We start from the raw sequence: 17,179 nt of genomic DNA, 5'->3' as shown, positions 1-17,179 counted from the left end.
TGCTTTTAAAACACAGAGGCCCCCCCCCCCCCCCTCTACTGAGTTGGGCCCTCAAGATCATAATGATGGTATCACTTTAGAGCCCCAACAATTTACTTTATATTGTGCTTTTAGTGATGCAAGCAGTATTACCAAAGAGCCTCTGTGCGGCTGCCCCCTGATGAACAGTGGTGCAAAAAGTATTCTGATTTTTAACAATACTACTGTGTAAAAACACTCTGTTACAACTACACGTAAAAGTAATACATTCAAAGTCAATGCTGAATTGCCCATTTCAGAATCCTACATTACTGGATTGTAATTACGTTGCTGATACTGCTGGTGAATTTGGGGCTAATTTTATTTAGGCCTACTTTATATAATGCTGGACAGCTTGGCTTATAATATATCATAATTTATTAGTTGATTTATAGTTTATCTGCAAAGAAACTAGTACTAAAGGTGTGCCTCCAATATGTAGTGGAGTAAAAGTATTGAGTAGGCCTACACATAATGGAAATACTCAGGTAAAGTACAAGGACTTCAAAATTGTAGCCTATACTTATAGCCACTCATAGATATAAATACGTATATTTATGATAGCAACTAACCTTGATCACGCAGTCATTCTCACTCTTTGTGAGAGAGGTTTAATCAGATCAGAGTGATCCCTCATTGTAATAAACAATCTTTGATAGCATGCGCAGGTGCGCATCCCTCAGCAGGTGCGCTCATGTCGTCACTGCCTAGTTACGACTGCCAGGAAGAAAAAGATTTCCTAACTTAGTTACCATGCCGCTCTGACACGGTGTTGCTCGTTTTAAACGCGATTTTAGCTGTTTGCAAAACAGTTTTACGACTAGGCCTAGCATTACTTTAAGCAACGGAAGTTGTGTTTTAGAAGTTAAGGAAGATACAGGTGGAGGTTCTGGTGGAGAATGGGTAAAAAACAGGAGACAAAGCCGGACTCCGAATATGGTGAGTAGACATCGCCCGTTAACGTTAACGTTAGCGACCTCAGAGGGTTCACTGTTTACATCTAGTTATCTGTAAAGTTTACTAACTATAATGTTGGCCTATTTTTTTGTCTCATACTGAGTTCTCAACACATTTTGTGTTGCAAGAAAAGTTTGTAATAGGCTAATTGATTTTACCAAATGATTTTCACGATTTATTACGTGATTTATTTTGGCATGGATGTCTTACTGTCTGTTTTACTGTAGCTTCTGTTCAAGTCATATTACATGTTATAGGTAGCTAATTATCAGCCTAAATCGATATTGTTTACACCAGATTTTTTCCTTTTTTAGTGAAATAGAGCCAAAGAGAGTAACTGAAATATTTCCCTAAAGCCAAATGTAGGCTTGATGTTTGTGAGTTGCTACCTGAGTGCCAACAAGGCCTACCTGAGGGAACGTTACACTCACATGAACGTTAATGGTTTACAACAACTTGTTAAATTAACGTTACCGGTATGTCATAATATATTTATAGCTGAGCCAAAACATCCTAGACAATTGACCTACAGATAAATGCTTAAAATAAACAGCAAGCTTTGAGTTGGCTATAGAAATTAAATAAATAAATATTTTATTATTTATTATTAAAGTTTTGTTTTTATTGTTTCTTTAAAAAAAAAAATTGAATATTGAATAATTTCACCTTTGCAGGTCTTCAGAGAATTGTTGTTGTTTTTGCTTTAAAAAATACTTTTTTACTCATTTATTTTTGCTTACATTCATTATTTGATTATCACAATAGTTGCAGATTAATCTTCTGTTGATTAACTAATTGTTTCCGCTCTAATATTGTTCATGCAGCCGTAGCAGAGTCTTTGAATGGCTAGTGTTGTCATATAGACAGACTTAAAGAGAACGACAGTGTCTTAAAAGACACAGAGGAGATTTTTGGAGTATGATCTGCTGGAACATTTCATACCTGCCTGTGACTGTTTGACTTTTAGCTGTCTGTAGTCATGTGTACAGTAGATCTCTGTTTCTCTGCATCCTGTTTACTCTTTGTGGTATTTGATGTAGCCCAAATGATGGAGTCACACATCTATTGACAGTCTGGGAGGTTTTGTAAGGCTACAGTAAACAAACCCTCCCTGGAGGCGGTCAATATCTAATCGCATTTCATGTCTCCTCAAATAACTTATGTAAACAACGGAGAATAAGATGTCGACAAAAAAAGTGTAGGATCTGGCCGTTTACTACTCATGGTGACAACTGAACCTCTGTTAACAAAAAATGCCTTTTATATGTAAATTCATGATCATCATCATTTCTAATTGGGAATCTGTTTCCTGCTAGTTCTCTACTGTTGTAGCAGCCTTGAGGAAGTAGATATCCTTTTGAATGTTGAACACATTAAGACTTCCTAATTCAGACTGTTGTTGCCACTTGTACAATATGTCTGGGTTTTGTCTTGTTCGGAGCAGTTACACATTTCAAATGCAACCTGTTTTTCTGTTAAGAATGTGAAGACACTCAGTGTTGGGAAATAATTGGCATGCGATGGGTTGCTTCTTCAAATCATTGACCAGAAAGTTTGTTAAATCTGCTGAGGTAACAAGGGGTAGAGACAATTTGATTAATGAACAGACATCTACTGACTTTTAATAAATTCAGCAACTCTCTCCATTAGAGTGGAAACAAGTCATAAGTATTTGGTGAGTGATTACCACTTAAAGTTACGTGTTAAGAAAAACCTAACATTTGCTGGTTCCAGCTTCACTATTGTGAGAAACTGATGCTTTTCTCTGCCATGCTGTAGTAAACCAGTTATGTTTAGGTTTTGCACTTTTGCATCTTGGGCTCTGGAGAAGTTTAATGGGCATTTCACACTATTATTTGACATGTTATATGCTAAATGATACATTTATTAATCTATAATCAAAATGAATCGCAAGTTGCACCCTTTCTATTTCTCTAAACTAAAAAAAAATAAGAAATCCTTTCTGTTGCTGTCATGGGTTTGACCTGTTTAACCACAGAGGTATTTAGGACTTCCAAAACAGTTTAGATAATCACTTTTAAATCATTACATCCCTTCCCTCATATTTTACACAACTTTGTAAAGAAGATTTTCTTTCTTTCTTTGCCATTGGGACAGGTTACTAATTAACCTTGTTGTCATCCTTTTTTTTCACAGTGAAATATAGAGAAGAGTGAGGTTTGTACAATAAACCAACAGTCTTTACAATATTTACTTAGATCACATAAAGAGAGGCATCCTTCAGTCAAGTGATCAATTTCTTTGATCATTATCTTCATTTGTTGCCCCAAATGACTGATTACCTTTTTGATTCATTATGTTACCTAACTTGGTCAAAGTAAAGTAAGATTAGAGACACAAGGTCAACGGATGAATGTCACACCCATTGTCTTACAGCTAGCCAGGTTTAAAGGTTTATAGCTGAGCCTCCATCTTTTACGAGGGCATAAAACTGAAAAGTCCTTTTTATACAGTATGTGTCACACAGTCCCGGTGAGCCATTGTCCACGTTGTCGTTTAGTCCAAACACACAACACTATCCTAGCAGAGGTGAAATCTGACACTCATGGCATGACAAGAGGCTGATCAACCGGTTTCTTTGTTGAGAACATTTAGTATCATAGCCGAGAGTGGTTTTTCAGATTTTCCACAAATGAAGGTTTAGGAAACAGCACAGAGGCATTGACATCATTCACACACTTGTTGGTTGTTAACATAAGATCCATATTAGATATTACTGAGAGGAGTTTGTTTAGAGGAGTGCCCTTCTCATCTAACGGGGAATTTTAGTTTCAGTGTACCACTGCTCAATGGAGCATTTCCTATTCTGAATGTGTGTGTTTAGTTTCTTGGTATATTGTTTACTAGACTGAATCTGATACTGTGCCAGGCTTAGAGCAGAATAAAAAGCTGCAAATGTATTGCATCCTGGTTGAATATTTGCATCCTATTCTGATGTCCTGATGCAAGAGTGTGCTCGCAGTGTTGACACAGTCTCCATTCACCCCGATTCAAATTACAGCCAGTGGAGATAATTTCAGCTCTATAGCTGCTATGAGAAATGATTATGGTGAGCTGCCTGGCTAAATGTCCATCCCTTTGGCACCTATCAAATTGAGAAAGCATGTTAGTATTTGAATGTATGAGTATTTTAATGTATCAGATATAAATCTGACACGTAACCAAAGGAACACCTGCACACTTTTTTATCACGGTTCAGGCTCTCCATCTCAACCTTTTACCACTATTATTTTTCTAGTAAAGTTCTGGAGCTCAAAAAGGCAGATTCTCTTTTTTTTGTGTGTGTGTGTTTTTCAACTTGAGTGTGTGTTTTTTCAAAGGCATCTTCTTCTCATGATCACATACCACCAACTACACAATACATATGTGGCATGGGAGGGTCCTGAATTGCTTCAATGACCTCTTTATAAAAAACAAATTTCCCTTTTTCGAACAGTTGTCAGAAAAAATGTAACAATATTAACAGATTAGACATTATCTTAAGGGTGTTACTCCCAATAAACCCTCAAACAAAATGATTGATGCTGTCATGTCTTTCCAGACATCAGGGTGCAATGTCATCTATACATGGGCTGATCTCTAAATTAGACTGCCCTTCCTTGTCTAAAATGTGAACATGGAACACATGGGAACAAGACCTTCAAATAACAACTGATGAGGAGACCTGGGCTAATTTTGAAAAGAGTTCACTCTTCGTCTATCTGTGCTTGACACTCTGATTCAATTTAAAGTGATACATCGGGTGCATCTCTCCAAGTCCAAACTAGCTAAGATATACTCACAAATGAACCCTATATGTGATCGAAGTCTGCAGATGCAACATGTTCTCGCTCCAACCCCCAACTTAGAGGGGTATTGAAATGCTATTTTCAAAGCTCTCTCTACAGTTTTAGCTGTCAAAATTAATCCAGGCCCTCTTATGTCACTGTTTGTAATTATTATTATTGGCCATACAGTTGTTGCCTGCACTAGCGTCCTGGCACTCCGCCTGGCATACTGCCTGACAACCAAATGTGGAAGGAGGCTGCCCCGCCCTCAGTCTCCCACAATCCTCCTGTACACTGAGCAGTTTATCCTGCAACGGAGGCTAATTGGGACTCACAGATGACTCTCATTATAGGAATGTTTTCAGTTGGGATCTCCTCAAACAAGTTTTCAGATCATTTTTAATAATTAAAATTATTAAACCTCTGTGAATCTCCCTCCTCCGAAAGCTTTAAAATTCAAATTCTAGTCAAATAAGCCTGAGCTAGTGTCAAGGCTGTGCTTCAACTCTGATCCCTTTTCTCTTTACTCTCTCAGCACATGAAGGAACTAATGTTAACTTTTTTTTAGTTCTTGTGTGAGAGGAACGACACACTAGATTTTATTGTTTGTGCTTGCTCACAGGGTCAGGCTCTCTGTTTTCAGGAAACAACACATTTCTTTCCTGTAATACCTGTCACCTCTGTTACAGTGGTTTTATTGTAAAGCACCTGTAAGCAGCTAACCTATAAAAATACATGATTCCTTCTCTTGGCTCTAAAAGTGTTTCCTCATTCATGTACACTGCAATTCATTAACTCTAAGAAAAGGACAAACTTTCTTATTGCTAACCCTGAAAATTTTTTATGCACACCAACTTCCCCCTATTTCCAGTATTTCAACTACTGTACACACACACACACACACACACACACACACACACACACACACACACACACACACACACACACACACACACACACACACACACACACACACACACACACACACACACACACACATATACACTGATTTAATCAGCAGTGCATTTCCTTGAGGTGGAATTGCAGGTTAAGTGCCATTACAGAAGTGAGTGATAAACTGTGTCCTTGATTATCTGTCTGAAACCAAATACAGTTGCTGATTAATGCAACATGATAACGGTGCACCTGTCAGCGATTCATTTGCATTGAAAGCTAGCTAATGTTGTTTTCTTTTCCCAGGAGAACCTGCTGAGTTTGACCCAGCATTCAATGGACCCATTAAGAAAAGGTGAATCTGTCTCAATTGGCTACAGGCTGCTTCTCTCTACCTATCTCCTTCAATCCCCAAATCCTCAGTCTAGCTGTTTGTGTGTTTGCCAAGTTTCTGTTGTTGACTGAATCACATTTGTCAGCCCCAAGGCAAACTTTGATGCAAAGCTCAGCCTCAACTCACTTTAACCTGTTGCTGTCTCTCTTTTCTTCATCAGGGGGTGCACTGATATATTATGCTGTATCCTGTTCATGGCAGTCATCCTCGGCTACATAGTAGTCGGGATTTTAGGTGAGAGTAAACTGACAACACCAACACCGTCCCTCGTTCCCTAACCCACTGATACCTAATCATTGTTTTCCACCATCTCCTCTCTGAGTCTTTCTTGTCTATTCTGTTTATTCAGAAAAACATTAGCCAACAAAATCCACCTACCAGCTCCTCTAAAGCTCAGTTATTAACACATTTGATCTTGTTTGTTTATTTTATACAAAAACTGAAGTGTAAAGATGACAGTTTGTGGTTTTACTTCCTGGATTTATGTGCTGTAGATCCTAACCAGCAAAGTAACTAAGCTGTCACAACGGTCAGAGTTCCAAAATGCAGTTGCTCCATTAAAACCTCAGACAATGTTGTGTGTCTCTTCGACATTTCACCATGGCTTGCTCAATCCCTCCATTGAATGCTGTGAGGCAGTGCTTGTAAGAGTCACTGCCTCAAATCAATTTAATTCTTGTTATATTCACTTCTTTGGTAGTACATCTCTACTATTTCTTTAAAGCTTGCAGTCATTTAATCAGTTAATGGGGAACAATATCACAATTGTCATTCTATGCAAAATAGAAAGAACTCCACAGTTGGGCCAGAGCTACCACAATGCTTTAACTGTTTATCAGTGAATTTCATTGAATATTCTTATTTATTTATCCTTAGTTTTTTTTTTCTCTCCTACCTTTCTTCAAATTAATGTATTGTAATTTGTATACTTTTATTTATTATTAAAGCTTTAGTGTGGAACGTTTTGATATTAATGAACGTCATTGGCCATGGCCAAATGAGTTGCTACAAAGCTAATTAAGACTATCAGCTCCACACAACTCTCTCTGTATTTCTCAGTCTGGCTATGTTCAGAAGATTGTGTTGTCCGGTGTTAAGAAAATTAAAAAGACGTGTTTGTTCGATTTCTGAGGAGGAAGGAGAGGCTGGGGTCGAATTGAAAGTTAAGCAAAAGGTTTAATGAACAACATGATGAAAACGACAAGACAAAACGCAGTCAAACATAAAACATGAAACACTGCCAGCAGTGGACCATGAGACATATGCTTCCCCTTGTGGGGTCACAGTTTGCAGCCATGCGACATGACAAAACAATAGCCTACACTGTAAACAGCAGACTGCAGAACCTTGTTCCCTTGTCGGGTCCCAGGCTTGCAGTCCTGAGATCATCTCAGGATCCAAATTATATTCCTGTCCCTCAGGATAGGACACAACTCTGAATTTAGGTTTACTCCAGGTCACAGACAAAGGTCATTTATCATGGTTGTGCCGATTCTTCAGAGATATGCATTTCCTTTGTTCTAACCCAGTCTGGCCCGCAGGGAGTGGCTCCCAAAAGTTGTTTAAACAATAAGTCTTCTAGAGCATCTACATTCATGCTAAATAACAGCCATGACCTAATCAATTCTTTAGAAGCTTGAGAAGGTGTGAGCCAGACAATTGCTGATTAGGCTTAATCAGTATTGAAACATTCCTTCACTCAGTCACACAACAGTTTACATTTTTTAAGTTACATTTTTACCTAAAAGTATATTGTACTAAAACATAAACATGGCTTTAACTTTTTATCTTCAACACCGGCGACTTTTCCGCGCAGAAACTCAAGTGAAGATAATGACCTCTTCTGAAGAGTCCATCATGTCCTCCTTAGCTGCTAGCAACTGCATCGAGGAGGCATGGGGGCGCGATCATGGAAGGCTTGTATCATGTGGACGCGTCGACAGTTTTGTTGTCATTACTTAGAATTCCTCATGGGGGTGACAGCAACCACGCACTATAGCTTTAAAACAAAAAAAAAGAGGTACATTTTATATGTTGAGTAATAATATTACATACAAACAACTGATTTTCATGTGAGACAGTGGCTCTTTATTGCCCTGTCATCAAACTCGTTCAAACTCTCTTATCTAGAGTCAACAGAGAGGGCTGATACGTAAAGGGTGTCAGCCGCCGAGTGTGTCCCAAATAATCAGCTATTTCCTTTTAGTGGAGCCAGTTCAAAAGCATTGGTTAGCTAAGGTTGATTTGTTGAAGTGGTTAAGTGAAGATATCTACAGGCCAGTGTTTGTACATAAGGGCTGGATTTATTTCTTAGCAACCAAATATATCAGTAAATATATGACATCAACAGAGGTGGCCTGTGTGTGTCTAGCTCAGATAAAGAAACAATACATGGACATTTTCTTCATTTGGTAGACACTATTGTCCACTTACAATAAGTGCATTCAAACCAAACTCCATAGGAACAACAGAAATGTTTATCAAAACTTGAAAGTGCATCCTGTCAGACTGTGTGCCCTCTTGTGGTTGGACTGAAACAATTCTTTAATTGCTGGTATTACACCAAATTCTGTGACCTGAATAGGATTAAAAAGGAATAATAAGACACCTTATTTTTTAAAGGTGTCAACAAAAATGATCATTTATGACCCAATCTAAATATTTGACATGTTAACCAAATATAATATAATATTACATAATACATAAAGTATGTGATTGATTAAATGTGATAAAAATATTTATAGTTTACTGAAAATGTCCTAATCAGTTTAGAGGATCTGATGGGTTACAGATTTGGTGTAACACCAAATTCACACCCACGCCTCAATCAGTAAATCAGTAGAGTATCTTTTCACATCCCTCCCAAACAAACGCATAAAAAAGTGCAGTTTTTATGTTAAAAAACATACAGTAGAACTGTTTTCAGTGCAAAACATAAAATCGAAATTGCGTGACTAACTTTTCATTCATTTTTACGTCATTGACTTTTCCTTATCTCTGTTTTAATGTGCATTTTTTTCTATCAGCTTGGCTTTTCGGGGATCCTAGACATGTTCTTTATCCAAGAAACTCAACTGGATGGTTCTGTGGCATTGGACCAAATAAGTAATCACTTTTCTCTCTCGCCTTTTTATATCATTGTTACATGAGATAATGAATATGCATTTTACTGATTAAAAATCACCTCTTTCTTTCTGTCTTCTCTCTCTCAGAGGCCAACCCAACTTGCTCTACTTTGACATTCTCAAATGTTCCACATCTATTAACGTTATGGCAACTGCTCTTAATGGTTTTCAGTGTCCAACCACACAGGTAGAGAAGGCTGCTTGATTTTGTTGTTTCTAATGTTACTTTCCAAGTGTCCCAGAAACATTTTTCTTTATTCACTACCTGTAGGTGTGCGTGGACAGCTGTCCCACTCAGTTCTGGGCTGTGGAAATAAAGGATTATTTTCCAGACGTAAAGCCAAAAAACGTTTTCAATCAAAGCCTCTGTGTGCCATCCATAAACCTGATGAATACTTCGCTGGTAAGTCCCATGTTGTTACCATTTGTAAACTTGTATGTCCACAAAAAAATCCCAAATGCAACCTTTTTTTTTTGTTTTCTTCCAGTGAAGGAATTTTTTTTTTATAAAAGATGGGCTGCATAATAATCAGCAAAAATAACCTGACACTTTGAGCCATTCAAATGTAATTTTTCTTTTTTAAACAACATGATCATGTTTTTACAGACTGTTCAAGATATTGTTATCAAGGAGCTGTGTCCTTTCTTCTACATGCCCACAATCCCTGGTAAGCGGTGGACACATTAGCACTGTAGTAAAGGCTGCTCATGAGTTACACCTCTGCTCGTTTAAATATTTGTATTAATTTAACTGTTACTAAACAGAAAGTATACTGCTACCTTTTGTTTATGTCTAAGTATGTTCAATGGATGGTGGATTGTGATGCAAAGTTTGCAAAGTTAATAAGAGATCAACAAATCAAATAATGAATTATAATTTCATCCACTTCAAGCTGATTATTTTCTCTACTGTTAGTGCTGGGGAGATGTTTGCCCGATATCTCAGCGCTGGGGAGCATCCCTCCAAAATTCTCCAATATTCCAGGTTTACCCTCCTCAGTCAATGACACAGTCGGCATAATCAAGAATGGTACTGGGTAAGATCCATTGGATTCCTGACCTCATCATGTGTTGATTTGAAAACAAAATTACTCTTAATTTCAGGACATGGTCTTAAATCACAGATAACTGCACATATGAAGACAAATACACTTTTAATCGTTTCTTTTTCCTGCTCATCACTAGCAAAGGGTGAGTGGCTTCATGAGTTTTTGTGTTGACTTTTAGTGTAGCAGCTGGTTGTAGTTGTTCTTGTTGCCTTAGATGCCGTGTGAAATGCTCTCTTGGTGCTTGGAGAGTTAGCGCATTACTGTTTTTACAACACATACAAAGGTCCATTCTCTGTCTCTCTATACTAAGTGTCTGGGGTTAGCTCTTATCTTTTTAGCCTGCTTTTACCACTACATTACTTTTAGTAGTTTCTTCGCTGTATTTGTTTTACCTGACCCTTTACTTTTCACTTTTACTGTTTGAAAAAGGAGAACTGTCGCCAACGCAGCCTGTCCTTGCTTTTGTCTTCATTAGGGATATTGTGAATGGCTTCAATGCCAGAGAGATTGGCGTCCGCATCTTTGAGGATTTTGCGTCGTCATGGCGTGGATCCTCCTGTGAGTTGCCATCTATTGCTCAGCAATACAGAGCTGAACTCCTGGTTGTATCAAATAAGCATTTAATTGTTATATAGAATTTTATGACAAAACAATTCTAGATCACACGTTGTTATGTTCATTTGATATACATTTTATATGTCATATTTCTTATAGTTTAATAAAAATATGCTTAACTCTTAAACCTCTTCATCCTTTGTTAAACTGGTTTTAGATTTTATTTGTAATTCTCGGTTTCATTTCCCCTCATTTACCCCAGTGGTCTGCTAATAGCCATGGTGGTCAGTATGCTGTTCCTGTTGCTGTTGAGATTCACTGCTCCAGTCATGGTGTGGGTGCTCATCATAGGAGTCCTGGGCGCTGGGGCATATGGTAAACACTCACCTGGAGCAGTTATTTAAGGCAAAGTAGGATTTTTAGTTCCAGTATAGATTTCTTAAGAAATATTAATAATTGTACTATTTCTTCCATTCTTTTCTGCTCGGAAATTCACTTGAACATGTGGAACAGAAAGGCTGTGGATTGGATAAATAACTTTCCTTATTAGAAGTTAGGTTATGAATGCAAAGTTTTGCCGCTGACTCTCACAAAAACAAGTGTTGCTGGTCCTGTGTTTAACCTCGCTTGTGAACAAGTGGAGCTCAAAAAGAACACAAAGTCGACAAGGGCAGTTTTTTTTTGTTATGACAAAAAATATATGTGCCTAGTAGCCTCTCAGTTGTTGGAGTGTTTCTGTTGCAGGTATATGGCACTGCTACTGGGAGTATGCCAACTACAAGAAAGCCAATGCTACCATCTCTAACATTGGCTTCACCACTAAACCAAGGGTTTACCTGCAAGTCCAAGAGACCTGGCTGGCATTCTGTGAGTCTGATTAACATCACAAAAGGTTTCTCACAGTGTAGGGATAAGTCTTATCTTTTTTTTTTTGTTTTTCTGTTGTTTTTTTAATTTTGTAGGTGTGGTGTGTGGGCAGGTGTGTTCATGTCAAAAACCTAATTACGTCAGCTTCTGGATACAAAGATCAAAACAAAGAAAAAGATCTCTGTATACTAGAAATTAAAGCTCTGTTGAATAAAAAGACACAGCAGCTTTTTGCACAGGCAAATACAATACCATTACAGAGGAAATGAGACGTATAAAATTGAAATAACTAATGACATCATAAATGCCAAATCACAGCCACATCCAAAAAATAATTCAATAAAACCATTGGTGGTATACACACGAGCCACACGTCATGTTTACAACACCACTTCATTTATTACATTGTAAAATACTTCTGATAAAAGATAACCCTGATGTAAGGGTTATTGTTATTGCTGCAACTTGTAGTTCATATTGGATATTGGTCTTCTAAACCACATTTTTACCCCTGCCCCCAGTGATTATCATATCTGTGGTGGAGGCGATCCTTCTCCTGACCCTCATCTTCCTGCGTACCAGAATCCTCATAGCCATCGCCCTCATCCAGGAGTCCAGCAAGTGAGTCCTAATGCTACACAGTAAAAGTCTGTCCACAGGGTTTACACCAAATATTAACCAATGTTTGTTAATGTGAGATGTTCTCAATCTTAAAAGGAATTTATTTAAAGGTGCCCTGCCACACATATTTCATTACTTTGTGGTAATGTCTGAAGTTCTACCATGGACTCTATAAAATTTTTGTGGAAATAAAATACCTTGGTTACCTTGTTTCAAGCCATTCTAGCGTGGTATAGAAAGCCTGCAGGAAGACTCAGCTCAGTTTGTGCCAGTTCTCATTAATGTTCAACGAGCTAAGCTGCTTGACTCTGATTGACTAACAGCTAGCCAATGAGAGCCTGGCTATCAGCATCCTTTACCCAGCGCAACTGGGCGAGCTCATGAATAGTAATGAGCCTAGGCAGCGTGATGTCAGACTGACCAGCTTTTGTAATTGGCCTGATTTCTCCGCTTATTTCTTTTCAGTGGCTAGAGGTGACAGAGGAGGTGGCAGTTCATTTTCACATTCACGACATAACACAAACACTTATGGACCTAACATATTTCAAAAAAAATGCAAGTAAAAACGGTTTTGTGGGCACCTTTAAAGGTTAATCAGGTTAATGTTTAAATATTGTTCTTTTTTTTTTGTATCTTTCCGTGAAAAGTGTATATGACCTCGGCATAACCTCACGATGTGTGTGTTCATAATCTACAGGGCAATCAGCCACATGATGTCCACCCTGCTGTACCCTCTGGTCACCTTTGTTCTCCTGCTGGTGTGTGTCGCTTACTGGGGCGCCACTGCTTTGTATCCTTTAATTTTATGTGTGTATATGTTTGGATGCATGCTGTTAATACCACCGTGTGTAGGCACAGACTATTGTTAAAACATGTCTGAGGTTGTGTGTTTATTTGTTACTCTACAGTCCAGAGGATCTGTTCTCCTAAACTGATGATTGTAGATATTTGGCCACTTCAGGAGGCCCTATCTACAAAGTGGTGGCTCTCAACTCCACTTTGAGTGACTGTAAGATGATCAATGGCACTGCAGACTGTGACCCTCAGGTGAGCGGGCAGAATGGGAACTTAGGGTGGACATAAACAGTGAAACCTTCTCACATTTTTATCTAACTATAATATAATAATATAAAATATTTCCCCTGTAAAACTAAAATTCTAGCCATCTAGAAAATGTTGCGCCAACTGTTCATCATTCTTTCTCTAATTCTTTCGTCCTCTCAGAACTTCAACTCGTCAGATTACCCAGGCTGCCCCTCAGCCAGCTGCATCTTCATCAAATACAACAACGAGGGTCTCTTCCAGAGGAACCTCTTCAACCTGCAGATCTACAACGTGGTGGCTTTTCTCTGGTGTGTCAACTTCGTCATCGCCTTGGGGCAGTGTACGCTGGCCGGTGCCTTTTCCTCCTACTACTGGGCCTTCACCAAACCAGCTGACATCCCCATGTTTCCCGTGTGTGGTAGCTTTATACGCTCACTCAGGTAGGTTAATGAGCTGCTGTCACATTGGTTAAATACCTGTAGAGGGTGATGCAGAAATGGAACTTCACCCAAAAGTTCAGAGTACATCAAAGGACATAGTGGCGGACTGCAGTTCCCTCTCTGGCTCCTAGAGGGCGCATTAGACCTATACATAACAGTTTGGGCAAGCAGACCTCAGCCAGACAGTGAGACGGTACCATCTTTTACATTTCAGGTACCATGTGGGCTCCTTGGCATTTGGTGCTTTGATCCTGACCCTGGTGCAGATAGCAAGGATGATTCTGGAGTACATTGACCACAAAACAAAAGGTAAGAGGCTGACCTACCCTTATTTCACTGTCTGTGTTACCTAAAAGAATACTGAACATGTTCATCTGCTAAATCCTAATCTTGACATCGGATCAAAGTTTAGTCAGTGCAGCTTTTAGTCTTGAGGGTATAATATATGAATCCCAGGACATATTTCAGTGATTATTGGCCGATGCATTGTCTGCCCTTTAAACCACATGCTGTCACTGTCCAAAACAACTATCTTTTTCAGATAAACTAAAGGACAGCATGTTAATTTATGGGTACGTAAATAAACTTTTACAAACCCATGGGGTTAGCTGAAAAAATACATAGTCACAAAGCAAAGCTGTTTTTCTTACCTCATAAAAGATGACATTTTAGAAGCATAGTTTTTACAGGACTGCGAAGATCTGTTTTCTCTGAGATTGAATCCAGCCACAATTTTCAAAGTCTCTTTACTTAATCTCCAGTCCTATTTTACAAATGTCTCAGTGGATGAATGAATACTAAAGATTTGCAGGCAGTGGACATGCAGAAAAGAAACAGTCCAATAAATGACGGGCTACTTATACATGTTTTGGCTTCTTATCTCCAGCGCGCAGAATCCATGTGCACGTTTCATATTGTGCTGTCTGAAGTGCTGCCTCTGGTGTCTGGAGAAGTTCATCAAGTTCATCAATAGGAACGCTTACATCATGGTGAGCACAGCATATTATTGTACAGGTGTTAGTCCTCTTATCTTAATTGTTACTATTATTATTGTGGTAATAATTAATATGTTTGTAGCACTCATCTTAAATCATACAAAGTACTATCAAAAGGGGGGGGAAAAAACATGCTTTGCTGGAAATTAAATTACGCTTTTTCTACTGACTGTTAAAAACCTACTGAGCAGCACAACAAAAATGTTTTCATATAATATATTATATATAATGTATATTATATAATGTATTATATAGACTTTCTTGATTTTCTTTTCTCCACAGATTGCCATTTATGGGAAAAACTTTTGCGTCTCGGCCAAAAATGCTTTCTCCCTGCTCATGAGAAATGTCGTGAGGTTTGTGCTGAAGTCATGTTCCCTATTCTAAATGAGATTTAGTGTTTCCAATGCTGGCTGGCTACATGTTGTCTGACCTGTTCCTAACATGAATATATTTGCATGTGTTTGAGTAGTGTCGTGTTTCTCTGACTCTTGACTGTGTCCCCTCAGGGTCGTGGTGCTTGATAAAGTGACAGACCTGCTGCTGCTCTTCGGGAAGCTGCTGGTGGTCGCAGGAGTAGGTAAGTAGAAGAAGACTAGAGAAGAAGCAGTTCATACGACGTGTTGTCCGATTATGTTGGAAACCAAAAGTGTTAATAGTTGTTCGGAATGGCCACACTGGAAGGCAGAGTGGAGAGCCAGCCGAGAGGCGGGAGTCGTGATGTCATTTAAATACGGGGATAACTGCGCATATCTTCAGACAGTCTTTTCATGAAGATACTTTTTTTTGTACACGTTAAAGCTGTGTGACAAGTATAAAAAAAGAGAGGTGGAGAGAAAAGTTAAAACTGTGGCTCCTTTCTCACCTCCATGCATATGTCGTTTCGAAAGTTACAGAAATTGTCGGACACAGCCAACCACCATCCAACATGCAGTTCTGTGTATACTGGCCTCCTTAGGCAAATCCAAGACTAAAGAAATGGGATGGGTTTGATGGATTTTTTTTTTTATTTTTTTTTATATTGATGGATTGAATTTTGAAGGCTGATACCAATATATTTGGACTAAACATTCAGATTTACAATATTTTGTTCTGAGTATCTTTAGTATCTTACCTAAATAAAAAAGATAAATGCAGTAAATGAATGACTATGTGTTGTTAATACAATGAAGCCCAATCTGAAATGAACATGAATCGTCAGGAAAGATTGGAGACACTGAAATCTCTGTCTCTTGCAGGCGTATTGTCCTTCTTCTTCTTCTCTGGACGAATAGTGCTACCAGGCAATACCTTCAAATCTGAAACCCTCAACTACTACTGGATGCCAATTATTGTAAGTTACAAATGGTTCTTCTCTGTTTTTGATATTTAGTTTGTTCTAATTCTTTTTTCTTCTTCTTCCAAATCTGTTTTTTTTGTAGAGCGGTGGTGTTTGGTAGCTACCTCATAGCTCACGGATTCTTCAGTGTGTACAACATGTGTGTCGATACACTCTTCCTCTGCTTCTGTGAGTAGATTTTTGCAGTTTACCGAGTGTTTTTAAACGCCTGTACCAGTCACGTTATTCACACAGAAATACTACCGACACAAGGAATCTTTATTTGTGTAAGGAAAGATTTTGGAACATGCAAATATAGTCAAATCATTTTAAGATAACCACATTTTAACATGTCAATTTCAAGCTAAGAAGCTAACTAGGATCTAATTAGAAGAATTTAATTAAATAACACAACAATACACACCGAAACCAGCTATATCATCACTTCACTCAATTTGGCTCTTTTTCTTACAGTGGAGGATTTGAGCGGAACGATGGATCTTTACAGAAGCCATACTTTATGTCCAAAAACCTCATGAAGATACTCAACAAATCCAACAAAGCACCAAAAAAGGGTAAAGGCAAAGACAAAGACTGAAGAACATTTTCCCACCGTGGTCATTATCCCAAATTCTTTATTTATTTTACATTACATTTTAACACTCCATTGTTTTCCAAACAAGTTAACCAAAACTAATTTGCACTTTTAAATAATTGTTTTATTGTGTTTATGAGCATATGTAGTATTAATGACTGTACACATGAAAAGACTGAGTGTGTCAATGCAGGTAATGTTTTGTTAAATTTTAAGTTGCAAGGTTTGTTAAAACAATCTTTGATTTGGCTTTTTGATCTTGATTTGACTCAAAGTCCCAAAATATTTCTTCTATTATTTTAAAGAATATTGGTTTCTGTTCAGGCGATTGCACATTAACACTGCACACGTTTTAGACTGTGTCCATTAATCCAGTTTAGCAGCTTTCATGCGGGTAAGATTTAGTTTTGTTCTACTTTTGGCTGAGAATCCTTTATAGAGGACTTATAGGAAGGATGTGATTTCTTCATCCATCCATCCATCCATCCATCTTAAATCCGCTTATGGAACTAAACAAAT

The 17,179-nt window shown here is 38.2% G+C and overlaps 1 protein-coding gene across 1 annotated transcript; it reads left to right on the top strand.

Annotated features, from left to right (window-relative positions):
• The first annotated feature begins 715 nt into the window (after positions 1-715).
• On the top strand, positions 716-16,892 carry LOC114568264 (choline transporter-like protein 4). Its single transcript, XM_028597757.1, is given in 23 exon segments — positions 716-957; positions 5,964-6,012; positions 6,212-6,285; positions 9,078-9,156; positions 9,264-9,363; positions 9,448-9,579; positions 9,784-9,844; positions 10,093-10,213; positions 10,701-10,768; positions 10,771-10,783; positions 11,043-11,155; positions 11,525-11,647; positions 12,169-12,268; positions 12,966-13,058; positions 13,213-13,315; positions 13,493-13,752; positions 13,967-14,068; positions 14,639-14,741; positions 15,030-15,103; positions 15,257-15,327; positions 15,986-16,084; positions 16,171-16,258; positions 16,540-16,892. Coding segments are annotated over 23 exon segments (2,190 nt in total). The 5' UTR covers positions 716-917; the 3' UTR covers positions 16,664-16,892.
• The last annotated feature ends 287 nt before the right edge of the window (positions 16,893-17,179 follow it).

Source organism: Perca flavescens, chromosome 14, assembly GCF_004354835.1.
Source record: "Perca flavescens isolate YP-PL-M2 chromosome 14, PFLA_1.0, whole genome shotgun sequence".
NCBI lineage: Eukaryota > Metazoa > Chordata > Actinopteri > Perciformes > Percidae > Perca > Perca flavescens.
Note: the sequence above shows the minus strand (reverse complement) of the source record. Positions and strands in the feature narration are given on the sequence as shown.